The sequence below is a fragment of the Saccopteryx leptura genome, chromosome 1 (assembly GCF_036850995.1).
Source record: "Saccopteryx leptura isolate mSacLep1 chromosome 1, mSacLep1_pri_phased_curated, whole genome shotgun sequence".
NCBI classification, from domain to species: domain Eukaryota; kingdom Metazoa; phylum Chordata; class Mammalia; order Chiroptera; family Emballonuridae; genus Saccopteryx; species Saccopteryx leptura.
Genome location: NC_089503.1, coordinates 266,429,025 through 266,450,099, shown reverse-complemented (window position 1 = coordinate 266,450,099; position 21,075 = coordinate 266,429,025). Strand labels below are relative to the sequence as shown.

The 21,075-nt window shown below is 46.5% G+C and overlaps 1 protein-coding gene across 2 annotated transcripts in view; it reads right to left on the bottom strand.

Annotated features, from left to right (window-relative positions):
* The window catches only part of DOCK5 (dedicator of cytokinesis 5), a 221,829-nt gene extending 207,645 nt beyond the window's left edge, over positions 1-14,184 (bottom strand). For both annotated transcript variants that reach the window (XM_066351933.1, XM_066351942.1), the window contains exon 1: positions 13,917-14,184. In XM_066351933.1, the coding sequence (XP_066208030.1) occupies positions 13,917-13,959 (43 nt within the window). In that variant the 5' untranslated portion in view covers positions 13,960-14,184. The remainder of the gene's footprint in view (positions 1-13,916) is intronic.
* Positions 14,185-21,075: the final 6,891 nt, after the last annotated feature.

Sequence of the window (21,075 nt, the reverse complement as noted above, 5' to 3'; positions counted from 1 at the left end):
CAGACTGAAGAGTATGTAAAAGCTGCCAAGAAGTTAGAAGGAAACAGTAAGGTTACAACTGGCATGTGAAAGAAAAGTTCAGGAAGAAATGGACTTCTTTGCCCCAAAGTTCTTTTTTTCTAGACAAAACCTACTGAGTAAGTCTTCAGGCTGAAAGCTCAATGGCACATCCACCTTAGATCATGAAATTTTCCTGGTCAATGAATGTGGTCTTACTGGCACGGCTTAATTACCAATGACCCCCTGGCCTGGCACTGAGCAATCAGTAGTGACCAAGACCCTGAAAGGGCACACCTGGAAAAGCTGATGAATATTCTATTGCTATCCTCCAGAAACACCCCCATCCCCAACTCCCAGCATTTAACATCCCTCCGGAGGAAGGGCCTAAGGCGCACTCTCCCTTCCCCTCTTCTTCCACCCAGGGCAGCAGCAGCAGCTCTTCTCAGGCTGACCCCCTGAACCTGTCCCCAGGGACCCCCTTTTCTGACTTTCCAGTGAGCCGAGGGCAGCCTCACCCAGGCTCTCCGGTGACTTCTTCTATTCTGGGCCCCTTCTTGTTTTGCTGTCCCCAGCTTTAATAATCATACTTCCCAAAACACCTGGACTCATGTTGTGAAATCTTTCCTGTGCAAAGTCAAGAATCCACACGCCGCAGGCTGCCCAAAGTGTACACACTCCAGCTCCTCTTTCCCTTCCCGGTAACAAAACCACAAGGAGATACCACTTCACACCTACTAGAATGGCTATCATCAAAAAGACAAGAGATAACAAAGGGAACACTTGTGGACTATTGGTGGGAAATGTAAATTGGTGCAGCAACTATATAAAATAGTATAGAAGAAGTTCCTAAAAAATAAAAAATTGAACTACCACATGATTCAGCAATTCCACTTCTGGGTGTTTGTCCAAACTCATAGATACAGAGAACAGATTGTTAATGCCTGAGGCCAGGGTGGAGGAGGGGTAGGCAAAATGAGTGAAGATGGTCAAAAGGCACAAACTTCCTGTTATAAAACAGAGAAGTCCTAGGAGTGTAATGTACAATGGTGACTATAATTAACAATAGTGTAGTATTTGAAATTGCTAAGACAGTAAAGCTCATTAAAGTTTTCATTGAACTGAAAGAATTATAACTCTGATTATTGATGTTAACTATTATGATCATGTCTAGCCTGACCAGGCAGTGGCACAATGGATAGAGCATCGGACTGGGATGCGGAGGACCCAGGTTCAAGACCCCGAGCTCTCCAGCTTGAGTGCGGGCTCATCTGGTTTGAGCAAAGCTCACCAGCTTGGACCCAAGGTCACTGGCTTGAGCAAGGGGTTACTCAGTCTGCTGAAGGCCCGTGGTCAGGGTGCATATGAGAAAGCAATCAATGAACAACTAAGGTGTCGCAACAAAAAACTGATGGTTGATGCTTCTCATCTCTCTCTGTCCTTGTCTGTCTGTCCCTCTCTCCTCTCTGACTCTCTCTCTGTCTCTGTAAAAAAAAAAAAAAAGAGAGATTTTCTAAGACTAACAAAAAGATAAAAGTAGACAGCAAAAAAAAAAAAAAAGAACTATTATGATCATTTCTCTGTCTCTATATATAAAATTCTTAGGTTGTAAACCTGAAACTAATATAATGTTATATGTTAATTAAATCTCAATTAAAGAGGGAGGAAGGCCTAACCAGTGGTGGCACAGTGGATAGAGCATCAACCTGGAATACTGAAGTCCCGGGTACGAAACCCCGAGGTCAGCTTGAGCACAGGGTCACAGGCTTGAGCACGAGATCATTCACATGATCCTTAGGTCACTGGCTTCAGCCCAAGGTCACTAGCTTGAGCAAGGGGTCACTGGCTCAGCCTGAGCCCCACTCCTTCCCAGTTCAAGGCACTTACAAGAAGCAATCAATAAACAACTGAAGTGAAGCAACTAAGAGTTGAGACTTCTCATTCTCTCTCCCTTCCTGTCTTTCTCATTCTCCTTCTCTCTCTAAATCAATTTTTTTTTAAAGGAGGGAAAATGATTTAGTCTGACCTGTGGTGGTGCAGTGGATAGAGTGTTGACCTGGAATGCTAAGGTAGCCAGTTTGAAACCCTGGGCTTACCCAGTCAAGGCACATACAAGAAGCAACTACTATGACTTGATGCTTCCCACTTCTCTCTCTCTCTCTCTCTCTCTTCTCTCTCCTTTCTCAAAAATCAATAAAATAAAATCTTTAAAAAAAGTGATTTCATAGCTGGATCTTACTTATAACAAAATCTCAATATGGGGGAAAAAAGCAGGGAAGACACAGGCACCTTCCCCTTAGGCACGTGTGGCAAACTCTCAAGTGTGCATGCCAAGGAACTCATTTTCTCCAGAATTAGGAGGAGAAATGAAGCAGCTGGAAGCCAGCAAGTTCAAACACAAATTTGCTACTGGCTGTGTGATTTTGGTAAGTCATTCTCTCTTCAGGGCATGTTTTTCCAATAGAAAGAGGATGTGAGCCAAGAGGTGATGCTTACAGAATCTAGCTATTAATATTCCTTGACCCTACATACAAAACAGCAAAGCTATTCAATTTCTATTGCCGAGTCTTAGAATTTAGGGTTTAAGTGCTCTCTGGAAGGAAAGGCTGGGGGGTGAAAGCAGGCCCAGGCTCACAGGGGGCCCAGGATAGCACACCCTGCCGCAGGTACCAGGTAACAAACCAGTCTGCAGGAGGCATTCTTCCTCACCTTGGGTGAGTCAGCAAAGAGCTATTTTCATAGAACTAATCTCTGCTGCAATTTCCTTCCCTGGAGCTGTTTTAAAAGACAAAGAATAAATGCCCAGGAGTCTTTAGTGAGGGAATCTTAGGGATCCAATGATTTCCTCTGGCATAGAAAGTTCCACAATTTAACAAGGTAGGAAAAATATAAGAGAAAATGACACAAATGGGAAAGGTGGGTCGAGGAATACAAAGTCTTTTGAACAAAAGCAGCTTCGGGATGACACAGAGCTTTGTGTCAAAGACAAAGGCCACTTTTGTCTTTTGCTGTGGAAGTGGCTGCCAGCAATTCAGACAACCCTTTGAGGGGCACGGACTGCCAGTCCCAGCTCAGAGGCCATGGCCTGACCATCACTTGGAAAAATAAAATTAACACGACTGTCCTCTGCTTTTTCTCGTTTGCCCAAATCTCTGCCTCAGAGTCATTTCTTAACCCAATCTCAAATGCACCTTTTTTTTAACTTAAAATAAAAACCCTGAGGTATGCTGGAGATTAAACCAATGTCAAAGGACTCCCAAGGGATTTTAATACATCCTTAAATGTTCACAGAGAGCAGACATATCATGGGTGATTCTACCTATTTGATCAGGGAGAAAACTATATTTCCTTCCATTGAATTATTTAGTGAAGAACAAATTACGTGACCTTAGTCAAGTTCCTGGACCACAGATATGGGTCAAGTTCTGTAACAATTCAATCACAATTCATTCCAAAGAACTGAAATGAGTTGTAACAGAATTTGACCAATATTCCTTTTTTAATACTTTTGACCAGACTAAAATATTGTAGTCTATCTTTGTTTCAAAGCCCCTAGCCAGTACTCTCTACTTTTTCTTCTCTACATTCCTTGGGATCTTTTACCTTTTTCCTGTAATTACCCTGCGAATAGTATATATGCACTTATTGTCTGGTATATAGATCCTTTTTGGTGATGTGGAGTAATGGAGGAGGGGAACTGCCTTGTTTCTCCCATTAGATTGCACCTTCTTTCCTTTCTAGGTCACGTGCTCACCACAGCATTAATCCAGTGACTCAGAACCTCCTACCCCCAATTACCACTGTCTGTGGTCAAGCTTTTCTCTTTCCACTGAGCCAGTCCTACAAGGCACCTTCCTCCATGAAGCCTCTGCACATAAAGAACACGACCTACTTACCACAAATAAGGAGACTCCACAGTACACTGAAGAAAAAGTCTGCACTGGGCACAAGCTTCCCAACCTGGGCGGCACCGGCAGCCAGCCAGAATCAGTGTCCTGCTGTTGGATCCTGCTACCTTCACATGTTCACAGCTGCTTCTTTCCTTGGCAAGGGATGCTGCTCCTCCGTTAGTGGTAGGAACGTAAGGTTTTCTTTTTCAATTATTGTTTTAAGTCAAAAAGAAAAAGCAGTCACCTGACCTGTGGTGGTGCAGTGGATAAAGCATTGACCTGGAATGCTGAAGTTGCTGGTTTGAAACCTTGGCCTTGCCTGGTCAAGACACATATGGGAGTTGGATGCTTCCTGCTCCTCCCCCACTTCTCTCTCCTTTCTCTAAATCGAATCAAGAAAAATAAAAAATTTAAAAAATAACTTATTAAAAAAAAAAAAAAAAAAGCAAGCAACCCAAAGAAAGTAGTCCGTAGAAAATAATACAGAAGACAGATGGGTATGACAGTTGGCATGGAGCTGCCACACTGGGTTATCCTAGACATGACAGAGAACAAGGTGACAGAAACAACGAAAGTTTGGGAAACACACATGGCAAAGACTTTGGTGTAGGAGTGAGATGTTATATGGCCATGGGTGAAATGGGTCTTCTGTAAATCTCAGTATTTATAATCCGAAAAATGAGACAATATGTGAAAATTACAGCATTACTTCAATAGTTTAATGAAATAAGTAAAACTGGAGCACTGAAACTTTGGTCTCAGAACTCCTTTCCACTCTTAAAAGTTATTGAAAGCCACCTGACCTGTGGTGGCTCAGTGGATGGCCCGTCCACCTGGCACGCTGAGGTCGCTGGTTCAAAACTCTGGGCTTGCAGGGTAAAGGCAAATACAACAAGCAACTACTGTGAGTTGATGCTTCCAGCTTCTCCCCTGCCACCTCCCCTTTCTCTCTATCCTGTCTAAAATCTAAAAAGTTATTGAAAATCCCAAAGAGCTCTTATTTATGTATTTATGATTATTTATTTACCACATTAAAAATTCAAGCTGGATTTTGTGATCAATATTTGATATACTTCCTACACTAAATAGAATTGTACCTCTTTTAGGTACAAAAACTTAGTAAAATTAGAAAGTTTTAACAGATTGTTTTTTTTAAAAAAGGAAACGTTTCAGAGAGGCACTAGGAGGGCTTGTATTTCCTGGGTAGGTGCAGATGGTGGGAGCAGGAGTGCTGACTCACTCACCTCTGGTCAGGGCACCCTACACACAGCAGGCTGGCCAGGGCTGTTTGACTATGTTTTCCATATACATAAAAAAAAAAAATTGGCCCTGGCCGGTTGGCTCAGCGGTAGAGCGTCGGCCTGGTGTGCGGGGGACCCGGGTTCGATTCCCGGTCAGAGCACATAGGAGAAGCGCCCATTTGCTTCTCCACCCGCCCCCCTCCTTCCTCTCTGTCTCTCTCTTCCCCTCCCGCAGCCAAGGCTTCATTGGAGCAAAGATGGCCCGGGCGCTGGGGATGGCTCCTTGGCCTCTGCCCCAGGAGCTAGAGTGGCTCTGGTCAGCAAAGCGACGCCCCCGGAGGGGCAGAGCACCACCCCCTGGTGGGCAGAGCGTCGCCCCCTGGTGGGCAGAGCGTGGCCCCTGGTGGGCGTGCCGGGTGGATCCCGGTCGGGCGCATGCGGGAGTCTGTCTGACTGTCTCTCCCTGTTTCCAGCTTCAGAAAAATACAAAAAAAAAAAAAAATTAAAACTCAGACATTTAAAAAGTACTTATTTGTTAATTAAAGTAAGCATAACAAACCCAATCCATGTTAGCAAGAAATATGAATTTTTTTTAGATCAAAACTACTTTTTCAATAACTAGATATGGTGTCAGATGGGTACTAGACTTAGGTATGATTATTTTGTAAGGTATATAATGTCTAACTGCCATAATATTGCATGTCAACTCTAATTAAAAATATATTTTAAGAAATTCTTTTCAAAACAAAACACATCCAGGCCTGCCCTGTGGTGGCGCAGTGGATAAAGCGTCAACCTGGAAATGCTGAGGTCGCCAGTTCGAAACCCTGGGCTTGCCTGGTCAAGGCACATATGGGAGTTGATGCTTCCAGCTCTTCCCCCTTCTCTCTCTCTGTCTCTCCTCTCTCTCTCTCTCTCTCTCTGTCTCTCCCTCTCCTCTCTAAAATGAATAAATAAAAAAATTTAAAAAAAATTATAAAAGAGAATTAAAAAAAAACAAAAGAACAACAACAAAAAAAACACATCCAGGTGTAGCACTGCTTTGGATATTTGTAAATCTCCTTCATGTCTGGTTTCACATAGGCAGCTGGAGTCTCACGTCTGCTCCTGCGCTCAGTCTGTGGCCCTGTCACACTTCACTTGGTTCTGGGAAACGGTACTGTATACCCATGAGAGGCAGGGTGAAAACAGGTCCATAACAATTTAGTATTCCTGCCAAAAAAGTTTTAATCTCACAAACCCCTGAATGTGTCTCTGAGATCTCACATGTCCCTGGAACATAATGAAATAAAGGATTCGGAACAGTGCCTGCCACAAGGTAAATTCTTAATAAATATGGATTCTCTATTCCTTGACTTTTTACCGAAACGTTGTTAGAACTTGAATACATTAGGACAAGGGTTTTTCCTGCTCATTACAATTGTACAACACCTTGCACAGTATCTCCTGTGTACAGATTATCAACAAGTGTTAAGTGCTATTGCTGATTCTAGTTCTATAACTAATTAGCTGTGTGATCGTGAGCCAAGGATTTTTAATCTATTTAAAATTCAGAGGACCATGGCCTTTAAAGGGGAAAAAGAAAAGCCCCCCATTTTCTGACCCCTCAGCAGGTACTTCAATTACGCCTGCAGCCAGAAGACCCCAGCAGTACAGCAGGACCAGTGCTACCGTCACCAACAGACCACACTATGGTTACTGTGGACATCTTGAAAAATCACATATGCTCACACTAATTCAAAAGCATGGAAGTTATTAGACCTCCCACTAGACCTTGTTATTTAATATATTAATAAAGAAGCACATGTATTAAAATAGCACAAGTTTTAGACATATCTTGACAACTCTATTTCAATACGACTTGATCCATGTTTACTCCTTCATATTTGACTATGTGCACTTAAAAACATTACTCTGCGAAAGGTATCCATGGGCTTAATGATGTGGACAAAAGGGGTCATGCAACCAAAAAGGTAAGAACTCCTGGTGCTCCGCAATTCACTTATTCCTTTAGGCAGACACTTGTTCTCTTTAAAAGGGAACTGAACAAATTATTTTCTGAGAACCCCTCCCAGCTCTACCACTCCACCTAGAGTATCTGGAACATGGTGCCTCCGGTGGGGAGGAAATGGAGGAAATGGGGGGAAACCCACAAATATCTGAGTAAATTAGCAAGAGTTTGCTTTCAGTTTTTACACTAGCATCTGAGAATCTACAAAGTTAAATGCTTTCAGACTCGTGGGGCCTAGTGCAGTAAATGGCTGAAAAACTGAACAGTGAAAGCCAATATTCCCCAAACTACCTTTTACCGTATTACAAAAAATACATACCACAAATCCCAACAAACAAGAAGGAATTATTTTGCAAAGAATCCATCATCAACATAATCTGGGTCTGCTAATGGAAACAGCAGACTTTAGTAAATGTGCCAATAAATCAGAAGACTACCCTGAACATTTATTACTTATCTTTACTTACAATATAAATAAGTGTTTATAGCCTCATATCCTTGAACAGAACAAACAGGGAAGGAAGGAAGGAAGGAAGGAAGGAAGGAAGGAAGGAAGGAAGGAAGGAAGGAAGGAAGGAAGGAAGGAAGGAAGGAAGGAAGGAAGGAAGGAAGGAAGGAAGGAAGGAAGGAAGGAAGGAAGGAAGGAAGGAAGGAAGGAAGGAAGGAAGGAAGGAAGGAAGGAAGGAAGGAAGGAAGGAAGGAAGGAAGGAAGGAAGGAAGGAAGGAAGGAAGGAAGGAAGGAAGGAAGGAAGGAAGGAAGGAAGGAAGGAAGGAAGGAAGGAAGGAAGGAAGGAAGGAAAAGAGTTTTCCATGGCTGATGGCTGTGGGGGAAGAGCAGCTTTTCCTGCCCTCAGCACTTCACACCTGGGCACTAATGGCCCACAAGGATAAAGAAGCAGGCTTCCTGGTCCTCTCACTTGATAAGATAACCCATATAGGTCATTTAGGCCCACCTAATGCTAAAGATTGTGCCAACAAGGCTATGTTTGAGAACTAAGAAAGCTGAGACAGATCACATTTTGGTCCCTGTAGAAAAATCTAGGCTATGTCAGGGACAGCTAACAGTGGCACCAAGATACCACAAGACACTAGAGACTGCTAGCTTCAGTGCCCACAATTCTTTTTTTTTAAAGTAAGTTTTTTTGTTTTGTTTTTTTTTTTCTTTACAGGGACAGAGAGAGAGAGTCAGAGAGAGGGATAGATAGGGACAGACAGACAGGAACGAAGAGAGATGAGAAGCATCAATCATCAGTGTATGGCCAGAAGCCACGGCCACTATCAAGGCTGCCCAGCCCATGCAGGTTCGCATTGGATTTGGACAGTCGGTAAAGAAACAACGGAGCCAAAAACTAGTGGGCCATAGTCTTTAATCCTAGCTTGCACCCAACGGGCAAGCAAAAAACACACACTGGGCTCCAAAACCCACTCACATTCAGTGCTCACAAAGCTACTGACTTATCCGAGTGTCCTAGAATCAAAGGTTTCTAGCTCACCAGACTTATTCACCTCTGTTCCCCATCTCCTTCCTTCTCCCTGCACAAACTGGCTTCTCACTCAACACTCCGCCATCTTGGCTGCTTCTCCAGGCCTCTTCCACGTGGCCTTTCTCTGCTCTCCTCTGCTCTCTCTGCTCTCTCATGCTAATATCAGGAACCAAGAGCAAGCTCCCGTTCTGCCCCTATTTTATAGTGTAGAAATCCAAACCTTTAATCCAATATACAAAATAGGGAAGTCTCTAATACAAAGTCACTTTCTGAGGCATGATAGGATTGTACCATCCCACATCAAAAAGGGTGGGAAAGGCTTAGTCCTGGCCCTGGCCTGGCGTGCAGGGGTCCCGGGTTTGATTCCCGGCCAGGGCACACAGGAGAAGCGCCTAACTGCTTCTCCACCCCTCCCCCTCTCCTTCCTCTCTGTCTCTCTCTTCCCCTCCCGCAGCCAAGGCTCCATTGGAGCAAAGATGGTCCGGGCGCTGGGGATGGCTCTGTGGCCTCTGTCTCAGGCGCTAGAATGGCTCTGGATGCAACAGAGCGACGCCCCAGAGGGGCAGAGCATCGCCCCCTGGTGGGCATGCCAGGTGGATCCCGGTCGGGCACATGTGGGAGTCTGTCTGACTGCCTCCCTGTTTCCAGCTTTGGAAAAATGAAAAAAAAAGAAAGGCTTAGTCCTAAAACCAAGCCCCAGGCTACAAGGATTCTGCCTGCCCACAGCCTGCCCCTAACACACATTAATATCACCTGGGCAACAGCCTCCATGTGGGCAGCGCCATCTTTAACAAAGTGAGTATTATATATTTTATCTGCCCAACAATCAGTTTTTAGTTGCGACATGTTAGTTGTTCATTGATTGCTTTCTTTTTTTTTTTTTTTTAATTTTTTTTAAATTTTATTTATTGATTTTACAGAGAGAGGAGGGGAGAGAACAAGAAGTATCAAGTCATAGTTGCTTCATTTTCGTTGTTCATTGATTGCTTGTTGTATGTGCCTTGACCGGGCAAGCCCAGGGTTTTGAACTGGCAACCTCAGCATTCCAAGTCAATGCTTTATCCACCGCGCCACCACAGGTCAGGCTGATTGCTTTCTCATATGTGCCTTGACCGTTGGCCTTCAGCAGAACAAGTAACCCCTTGCTTGAGTCAGCGACCCTGGGTCTAAGCTGGTGAGCATTTTTTATTTTGCTCAAGCCAGATGAGCCCCTGCTCAAGCTGGCAACCCCGGGATCTTGAACCTGGGTCCTCCACATCCCAGTCCAACGCTCTATCCACTGTGCCACCGCCTGGTCAGGCAGTGCCTATAATTCCTAGTGAGATCAAAAGGCTACCCTCACACAGAGTAGCTCCAAGTCATTAAAAAACTTCCAAATGGCCATCACATGCTTTTTTTTTTCATTACCCAGAAATGAAACCTGTTTAGCAGACACTCAGAAGTGTCAGAAGTGTCAGAAGTGCCAGAAGTGCCAGAAGTGCCTGACCAGGCGGTGGCGCAGTGGATAAAGCTTCAGACTGGGATGTGGAGGACCCAGGTTCAAGACCCCGGGGTTGCCAGCTTGAGTGGGGGCTCATCTAGCTTGAGCAAAAAGCTTACCAGCTTGGACCCAAAGTCACTGGCTCGAGCAAAGGGTTACTAGCTCTGCTGAGGGCCCATGGTCAAGGCACCTGTGAGAAAGCAATCAATGAACAACTAAGGTGTTGCAACAAAAAACTGATGATTGATGCTTGTCATCTCTCTCCCTTTCTGTCTGTCTCTATCTATCCCTTTCTCTGACTTTCGCTCTGTCTCTGTAAAAAAAAAGGGGGGGGTCAGAAGTGACAACTACCCCCCAAAAGTTCAACAAGCCAATTTTTTTTTATATATTTTATTTATTGATTTTTTTAGAGAGAGAGGAGAGAGAGAGACAGACAGAGAGAGAAGGGGGAGGAGCAGGAAGCATCAACTCCCATATGTGCCTTGACCAGGCAAGCCCAGGGTTTCGAACCAGCGACCTCAGTGTTTCAGGTCGATGCTTTATCCCACTGCACCACCACAGGTCAGGCCCAACAAGCCAATTTTTACAGTTTTACTTAAACAAGTTTGTCTCTTCTACATTACCTCGTTTCTCAGTAGCCTGTTTCATGTTTTACTTGCAAAGATAAAGACAAACTGAAGGCTCTCAATCTGTCAACTATTCAACAGGACGAAACAAAACATACTGGAATGAATAAGATGCTAAAACCTAATGAAGGGGGGAAATTTTATTTAAATCATTATAGAAGTTAGGCTAGTACTTCAGGACATCATCCCAACACCAAGGACACACAGTCACTGAATACACACCCTGGACCTGGTCTACTTCTTGAATGACAGGTATAATAGAAAACTATAACCTATGGTTCACTAAACCCAAGGACAAGTGGATAATAAAACAAAGTATGGCACCTAACCAGGCGGTGGCACAGTGGATAGAGCGTCGGACTGGGATGCGAAGGACCCAGGTTCGAGACCCTGAAGTCGCCAGCTTGAGCGTGGGCTTATCTGGTTTGAGCAAAAGCTCACCAGCTTGGACTCAAGGTCGCTGGCTCGAGCAAGGGGTTACTCAGTCTGCTGAAGGTCCACGGTCAAGGCACATAGGAGAAAGCAATCAATGAACAACTAAGGTGTTGCAATAAAAAACTGATGATTGATGCTTGTCATCTCTCTCCGTTCCTCTCTGTCTGTCCCTATCTATCCCTTTCTCTGACTCTCTCTCTCTCTGACTCTGTAAAAAAAAAAAAAAAAAAAAAAAAAGGTGTAGGAATTGCTGAGCAAGAGGTGTGAATATTAGAGGTATGGTAGATACCGCATCTGAAGATGGGAATGGATTTGTGCCGAGGAAAAGTCTGGATTGTGGGTTGCAGAAGGTGGGTGGTTACTCTGGATGGGGGACAAGCACAAGGCAGCAAAGTCACAAGAGAGCTCTCTATGAGGATTGCACAAGAATGAGAAGGGCAGTGTCTAAGAGTGAGAAGGGCAGTGTCTGCATGGGAGGAATAATAAAAGTAGCCAGGGGAGATAAGGTTGGGGAAGGTAGGTTGAACTGGATTACAGGAACCTTGAACTTTACCCTACAGGTCAAGGAAGGCTTCTAAACAGAGAGGTGGTATGAAAAACAACATGCTTTAGAGATTTATTCTCAGATAATGTGTCCTAAAAGTGGGTCCTTTTGTCCAATTACAGACTAACCAAAATCTATTGTGGCCAGTGAAATGAATGTCCCAAATTATATCCTGGGACAATCTTGCTTACCACCTATGCCCTGGAAATGCAATTCAAATACTTTTCTTGACTGATGACAAATATGATAACTTGACTCCAGGACAGGAAAAAGAGAGAGAGAGAATATATCATACTTGCTCCTATAACAATCTCAATAAAAACCACACTTGGGCCTGACCAGGCAGTGGTGCAGTGGATAGAGCATCGGACTGGGATGCAGAGGACCCAGGTTTGAGACCCCGAGGTCGCCAGCTTGAGCGCAGGCTCATCTGGTTTGAGCAAAAGCTCACCAGCTTGGACCCAAGGTCTCTGGCTCAAGCAAGGGGTTACTCGGTCTGCTGAAGGCCCGTGGTCAAGGCACATAGGAGAAAGCAATCAATGAACAACTAAGGTGTTGCAATGAGCAACAAAAAACTAATGATTGATGCTTCTCATCTCTCCATTCCTGTCTGTCTCTGTCTATCTCTCTCTCTGACTCTCTCTTTGTCTCTGTAAAAAAACAAACAACAAAAAAAAACACCACATTTGGGGACTATGTTTGCATTAACTACAACAAAGTCCTAATAGCTTTGGAAACAGCTTTTATCTTGTTAGATTTAGAACTGATAACTTTTTTTGTAAGTCCTAACGAATAATTAGGCACTGCTCAATATGCTTTAAATGAATAATCCCCTCTATTATAAAGCATTACACTTCTATAACTGACTATGGGTACCTGTCTGAAGCCTCATGACCAAATCATAACCAGGTAGGTGGTCTGGGGCAGGAGGAGCAGCACCTCCCATTTCTGAGTTGTAGCCATAGGAGAATGCAAGAATTCTAAAAGTGCTATAGAAGGAAAAAGGATTTTGGAAAGGGGAACGCAATGAATACATCTATTATACATACACACATATATACAGACATAAAGGGTCACAATCTAAGAATGACAGTAAATATGGGAGGCTTTGTTTATTTTTATTATAAGCTAACTTATGGCTACAGAGTTGGAAACAACCTAGAGATATTAATAGTCACCTCTGAAAGTGACTTTGCCACCAGAAAGCAGACTAGGTTCAGAGACCTCTCCTGAGTGAGGTGAGGGAAAATGGGAGCGGTCAAGGGAGTTTTAAATAAAAGACCAGATTACAAATGGGCGAAATGAATGAACCTAAGAGGAAGGTGTAAAATTCTCAACACACACATCCGTGTTTATGCCAGGGAATCACCCCGAAATCTAATGGCCCCTTTAACGGCAGTCTTCCCACAGGACCTGAGCAACCTCACTCCTCTATGAAGAGTCCGGCCATGGTTTTCACCTACGATAAAACCCCGCCAGCCATTGACCCTTTCGGCTCCAACCCAACACAGCAGCAACCCCTCCGCTGGGCACTGGGACCCTCCAGCACCGCGGTTACAAAGGCCAGGTACCCACACGGGACCTGTCACGGTTTCCTTAATAAAATATTTTCGGCTGACACCACGACGAAAGTTGAGGTACAGAAGGCAGTCTTAGACCTTTTCCTTACACCCTGTTAAGGGATGAGCCCCAGGGGCCACCACCCAATTCCCACGCCACACGCTTCTTGTCTCTGCCATCACAGCCACACCACAACTTCAGCTTCCAATTCACTTTACAGCTAATATCAGCATCCCAGCCCCTAGGAGGACGGAGGGAGGCGGCTTTCTACCCCCACCTCCCCATGTTGGAGTTTTGGAGAAAACCTGAGAGGAAGGCAGAAAGCGCTGGGGCAGCGGCGAGCAGCACTCTGCCGACCTCGGCCGGTTGCAAATTCCTGAATGAAACTGCACTATGGGAGGAGGGGAGCGAGCGCCGCAGCGGGGTTCCCCCGTGCAACCGGCGAGCGTTTCCACCGTGCAAAGCGCTGGAGCTTTGGGTTCGAGGGCAACTTGACCCGTCCCGGAGCCCAAATGTCAAATGCACTTTGACCAGTCCGGCTTCCCCAAACCCGGAGTCATCTCCCCCGCGGAGCTCCGGGAGAGGGCTGAACCTGGGCCCCCGCGCCGCTCCGCGCAGGGCCGCTCTGCGCACTTGGCCAGCACTCACCAACCCCGAACTTCTGCCGCTTGGTCGGGATCCAGCGGGCCATGGCGGCGACCTCACCCCGCGGCGGCGGCGGCGGCGGCTACTCCTGAGGCGTCAGCCGCTGCACTGCCCCGGACCCCTGCGCCATGTTCCGGCAAACTTCGCCCGCGCCGTCCGCCCGGGACTCACTCCGGATCCCGCCCGGCCCGCGGTCACCTGCTGGGCCGGGCGGCCGCCCCAGCCCCTCCCGCGGCCGCGCCCTCCGCCCGCCTCCGCGCCCGGCCAGCCTCTCCCGCCCGCTCCGCCCGGCCCCGCGGGCTCCGGCTCCGGCCCCGGCCCCGCCCGGCGCGCTTCCCTAAGCAGTTTCCCAGGGCCGACGGGGTCTGCTGTGCCCTCGTGCGGTTTTGCCTTTCCCCGCGCCTTCCCCACCCAGAGTCACTCCTCGAGGCTGATCCGTGGCGCGGGCGTCGGGAGGGCTGCGCGCGGGCGCAGGGCGCCGCCGGGCGGGGTGGCGGGGGACGAGAACCGCGGCTCCGTTCCCCTTGCTGGCACCGGAGCCTGGGTACCCGAGAAGGGATTAGTGGGAGCCGCTTCTCGCTCCCGGGACCTCCGCCCCACCGCCAGGGCCCGGCCTTCCGCCGCGCTCAATACATATTTGTTGAATGAATGAGCTGTGGACTACTGCGTCCACCGCCTGGGAGTTGAACTGACCCCGCGAGAGCCGGAAGCCGGACTCCAGGGCAGACATGATCGCCTGGGACCGCCGTTTGTAACATTCGAAGCGGGAAGAAGTGTGTCCTGGAAAATGGAGAACCGATTCAAGGGAGAGGGGCTTCTCAGAGTGTCAAATAGTTTTCGAAGGGAGCCTTGCTGGGAAAATTATTTAGCGAGCCCTAACTTGGAAATCCTCTATCCCCGATTCCTCTCCAGCGGAAGAAACTCGGACAGACCCTCATGCTCAAGGAATAGTCCGCCCCAACACCACCCTCTTCCAGCCGCCCAAGGGCCGTCCCTGCGGAGAAGGGGACCCGGCATATCCACATCTTCTCGTTCACTGACTATAGTTTTGTGACAAAGAGCCAAACTCTAGGACTGCCCTCTAGAGCTGCCCTGGGCTCCTGTTGGCGCCCCCTGAAACTGCCCCCCTGGAATTCACTTCCTTCTGGAGACCTCAAGAATGAAGATTGGATGGGGGACTGGGGAGTGCGCAAGGCGGTTGCTACCTCACACATAGAAGTAAAAAGAGCCTGAGTAAACGTCCACCGTTTGAGAAAATGCTTCTTGAAGAAATTTTGTTCCTGCAGTCTGTGATGGCCTTCCCGCCTATTTGGGACATGAGAAGGATAATAAACACGTAGTAAAAATATGTACAGTGAAACTTGAAGAATTCATGCGTTTTAACTTTGGTAACTTTTTGCAAAATCACATCTGAAATTAAAAAAAAATAAAATGTCCTGACCATGGTGGGTAACTCCAATTCTTACTTATTCATCCACAATAGGTTTTTACTTACAATTATGTCGTAAGTTAATAACATCTGTCACTTTAGAATTAACCTCCAAATGGAATTCCACCATCTCCGGAAAAATGATTTCTCTTTCTCTGCCATCATGATTAACCTAATTCCTCATGATAGGTAATTTCTTCTTTCCATAAATAGTGTATTTGTGCAGTGCCTATTAAATGTCAAACATTGTTTTAAGAGGGGGGCACTGCAGTGAATAAAGTAAAATCCCTATCCTCACTGAGCTACAGTCTAGAAGAGGTAAGACAATAAGCAAATAAATGTGGCCTGACCTGTCATAGAACAATGGGTAAATTGTCAACATGGAACGCTGAGGTGGCTGATTCAAAACCCTGGGTTTGCCTGATCAAGAAGCAACTACTATGCGTTGATGCTTCTCGCTCCTCCCCTCTCTCTCCTCTCTCTAAAATAAGTAGAATCTTAAATGTGTGCCCCAAGAGAAAATCCCAAAGCAAGGAGGATAGGATGGAAGGAGGGGCGCTGCAGTTCTAAGTTGAGTGGTCTGGCAGGGTCTTTGCACAGACCTGAAGGAAGTGGGGATTTCAGGGAAAGTATTCTGAACTTAGAAAATGCAAAGGCCCAGAGGCATGTTTGCCAGGTTGCAAAAGCATTAAGGAATCCTTGGTGAAAGGTGAGTAAGGAGCTGAGTGTGAGAGGAAATGGTCCCAGAGGCACTGTGAGACCATATAAACTAGGACTGTGGAAGGCATAGTAAGGACTTTCCCTATTTCTAGGAGAAGAAACATTTGGAAGGTTTTGAGCCAACCAAGGACATGATCTAATTCACCTGCTTTGGCATGAACAGCCTGTGAAGACACAAGGGAAGATGCCAAAGATCAGAAGGATGGATGGCTATTTCAGTAGTTCAGGCAAGAAATGAAGGTAGTTGGGTCCAGGATTGGGAGATGGAGAGGTGGAAAGAGGCTGGATTCTTGATATGTACTGAAGGTAGAACCAACAGGAAAGCTATGTTGGCAGAGGGGAATTTACTGAGGTTTCTGGACTCCTCAAGGTAACTTCATTAGCATGTTTTGGAAAGTTTGCCCCAAAATAATGTTTTCTTAAAGAGCCTCACTATATCTCAGAGCCCACAAACCTTGGATCAAGACAAGATGGGTCATGGATAAAGCGTTGACCTGGAATGCTGAGGTCACCGGTTCAAAACCCTGGGCTTGCCTGGTCAAGGCACATATGGGAGTTGATGCTTCCTGCTCCTCCTCCCTTTCTCTCTCTCTCTCACTCTCACTCTAACTCTCTCTCCTCTCTAAAATGAATAAATAAATAAAATTAAAAAAAAACAACAACTAAGCTTTAAAAAAAAAAAAAAAGACAAGATGGGTCAAGAATGATCCTAAAATTTTGGGCTTGAGCTACTGGTAAATAGAGTTGCCATTTCTTGGTCATCTGTGTTAGTGACAGATACGTGAATTCCAAACTGCCCTCTTGATGTTCTGCTTATCTGTCAGACCTCACCCTTACTGGACTATCGCCCCTGAGACAGAGGAATTCCAGAAACCTGATCAACCTGCCCCAAGGAGGAACATTCCAGACACACTAGGACTTTTGCCTCAGTATCCCCTCAGGCTCTCCCAAACACTATATAACTCACAGCTAGTCTGTAACTGGCACTCTTCTCCTCAGGAAAAGTGCCCGGCAGGGTTCCTTTCTTCCTTTCAATAAAGCCTGTTACTCTGGTCTTATGGACTTCTATAGATTCCAGCATTTGGTGCAAAACCCAGGACAGGGTACTAACTGCCAGGACAATCCCTCTTTGCCATCCAAACTTACAACCAGGGAAGCAATGGGCAGTGGCAGCTCGGCCCGGGCTTACTCCCCGATTCTGTTTGGAGGTGAAATTGTAGGTTGATTGGCCGGCACTTTAACCCTGTCCCAAACCCCTGCTGGACCAGAAAGGTAAGGAGTTTCTCCTTTCCCTTCCCTTCCCTGGTTGACCTCCAAATTTCTCTCCAAAAACACCCCTTCCTGGTCGGATGGTTTTGACTTTGGACCCATATCTACGAGTGGTCTGCCTCTACTCCTTTATGGACTTCTACGAAAGTCTAGGTGCGCCTAGCCAGACCCCTCTCCTATGTTCCAAGATCTTAGCCTTGGGATGATGTAAAGCCAGAAGCCAGGGCCACTATCACAACAGCCTGGCCCATGCAGGTTCGCATTGGATTTGGACAGTCGGTGAAGAAACAATGGAGCCACAAACTGAGAGGCCATTTTCTTTAATTCTAGCTTGCACCCAGCGGGCAAGTAAAAACACACACTGGGCTCCAAAACCCACTCACATTCAGTGCTCACAAAGCCACTAACTTATCCGAGTTTCCTAGAATCAAAGGTTTCTAGCTCACCAGCCTTATTCTCCTCAGTTCCCCATCTCCTTCCTTCTCTCTACACAAACTCTACACAAACTGGCATTTCACTCAGCACTCCGCCATCTTGGCTGCTTCTCCTGGCCACATGGCCTCTTTCTGCTCTCTGCTCTGCTCTCTCCTCTAATGATAATCTCAGGAACCAAGAGAGCAAGCTCCTATTCTGCCCCCATTTTATAGTGTAGAAATCAAAACCTTTAATCCAATATACAAAACAGGGAAGTCTCTAATATAAAGTCACTTATCTGAGGCATGATTGGATTGTACCACCCTACATCAAAAAGGGTAGGAAAGGCTTAATCCCAAAACCAAGCCCCAGGCTACAAGGATTCTGCCTGCCTTTAGCCCACCCCAACACACATTAATATCACCTGGGCGACGGCCTCCTCGTGGGCAGCACCATCTTTAACAAAATGAGCATAATACATTTTATCTGCCCAACAGATGATACCTCTTGTCTGAGACTCTCTTTCTACAGAGAATTTATCTTCTCGGAACTGTGACTGAAGGAGGGGACGCCCCCTTCTCTCACCAGTCTCTTCTACTGTGGGCTCCTCCCAGTCCAAACCGTCCAGCCAGACTCCCCTCAGAACACGAACTCCTCTCAATCTCAGGCCTCAGAGACTATTCCTCTACTCCTTCGGGACTCACCCTACTCTCTGAGGTTGACAGTTTGGGAGGTTTCTACTCTGATTGACTAGCTTCTACGGACTTCCTTGAAAGTCTAAGTGCCTAGCTATGTTGTTTTACAATATCCTAAGAGATCTTGACAATTTCTGCCACCGGATGGGGAGGGCATCAGAAATTCCTCATGTGCGAGCTTCTCCTTTCTCTCCTGTCCTTAATTTCTGTGCCTTCTGTTCCACCACACAGGCCGTTTTTGGCCAGAGAAACCTCACCTAAAACCTCCGTTCCTAATCTTTCTTTCTCCGTGGACTCCCAACTCTCTCCCTCCTGCCTGACCCCTGAGGCCACCCCTCTCTCGGGACCCCTCTCTGATCCCTCTGCAAATCTTTTCCACTCGAGTCTCTTCCCTCCAAGAGCCTCCTCCTTTCTCCACTGTGTTCTTCGTCTCCTCCCCCCTCAGAAGCTGTGGCTCTGGCTGTGGTACCTGTCTCTTCTCCAACCCTTCCTCCCTCCTTACAAACTGTGACTGTGCCTCTTTCCTCCTCGCCCCCTCCCCTCTCCTCAGAGCTCTAAATCTTTTTTGACTCCTCTGACCATGTGCCGCCACACCAGTACTTTACCCTTCTCCTCCTCCTGCAGATTCTGACCCTCCTTTTCCATCCAGCTGCTCACACTGTCCATCCATCTACTTTCTCTCTTCCTCCCTTCTATGCTGGCAACTCCCTGCCATCTCAAAAAACTTAAAAAGCAGAATTGTATATTAAGCTATGTGAGTAAGTAATCCATCTTGTATCTTTGTCAGAAAATATCTCTAGTATAATTTGAATTGAAACAAGTAAAGCGCACTCATTTAAATTCCTTAATTCAGGCCCTGGCCGGTTGGCTCAGTGGTAGAGCGTTGGCCTGGCATGCAGAAGTCCCGGGTTCGATTCCCGGCCAGGGCACACAAGAGAAGCGCCCATCTGCTTCTCCACCCCTCCCCTCTCCTTCCTCTCTGTCTCTCTCTTCCCCTCCCACAGCCAAGGCTCCATTGGAGCAAAGATGGCCTGGGCACTGGGGATGGCTCCTTGGCCTCTGCCCCAGGCACTGGAGTGGCTCTGGTCGCAACAGAGCGATACCCTGGAGGGGCAGAGCATCGCCCCCTGGTGGGCAGAGCCTCGCCCCCTGGTGGGCGTGCTGGGTGGATCCTGGTCAGGCGCATGCGGGAGTCTGTCTGACTTTCTCTCCCCATTTCCAGCTTCAGAAAAATACAAAAAAAAAAAAATTCCTTAATTCATAATTTCATAATGTGTATCTGAAGTCTTTGTTTAATGTGTAACTGTGTCTGTTTCTAAGGCCTTAAGTCAATAATTACCCACCTCTTAAACCAGGCTTACTCATCTCCACGGACTCTCCCTGCAATATCTCCATCCTTCCTGTTCAAAAACCTTCAGGGGCTTATCGCCTCCTACAAGCCTTACACCTAATCAATGAGGCAGTAATTCCCTCCATCCAGTAGTCCCTAATCTCTACAAGTCACTGTCACACATTCCCTCAAACACCACTCACTTCAGGGTCCCAGACCTCAAGAATGCCTTCTTTACCATCTGCTACACCCTGACTCTTACTTTCTTTTTGCATTCACCTGGACTGATCTGGACACTAATGCAGCCCAGTAACTTACATAGACTGTCTTACCCCAGAGGTTCAGAAACAGCCCACACCTGTTTGAGCAGGCACTAGCTCAGGATTTAGCAGCATGCAATGTCAAAACTAGTACTCTCTCGCCTGACCTGTGGTGGCGCAGTGGATAAACTGTCGACCTAGAAATGCTGAGGTCACCAGTTCGAAACCCTGGGCTTGCCTGGTCAAAGCACATATGGGAGTTGATGCTTCCTGCTCCTCCCCCCTTCTCTCTCTCTGTCTCTCTCCTCTCTCTCCCTCTCTGTTTCTCTCTCCTCTCTAAAAACAAATAAATAAAATTAAAAAAAAATAAATGAATAAAAATAAAATAAAATAAAATGAAACTAGTACTCTCTTACAATATGTAAATAACCTACTCCTCTGCAGCCCCTCCCTGCCTGCCTCAAGGAGACTCACCACTACCCTTCTTAACTTCCTAGCTCTAAAGGGATATCCTGTCTTCTCTGCTAAGGCTCAATTTCATTCTCAGTCCATATGTAGTCTATCTAGGCATCGCCTTAACCCCCACCACATGAAGTCTCACTCTAGATTGAACTCAGACCCTCTGCAGTCTCCAACCACATATCAAACTCTTTCTTTCCTCAGTCTAATAGGCTTCTTTAAACAGTGAATTCCCAATTTTGCTCTCTTAGTGAAGCCCCTCAGTGAGATCTTCTGAGCATGGCTTTTAAGGTCTATAATGACCAAGGAAGTAACAGAAAAGGCAAATAAGGCCCAAAAGAAGTCAGGAAATACCAGTTTTTGGCTCCAGCGCCCTAAAGGGCTTCATAGGAATCTATCAGGGCCCTGCTCCAGAGTGGAAAGAAAGGTCATTGAACTGAAGCCTGCCAGTCTTCCCAGCCCCATCAAGGGACACACCTGTGCTGTGAAAAGAGAGACACAAGAAGGTAAGCTGCCCCCTTGCTCCGTGGAGGAAGAGTTCAGTCTCTTCTATCCCTGCTCCAGCTACCTGTGACCTGACCTAGCC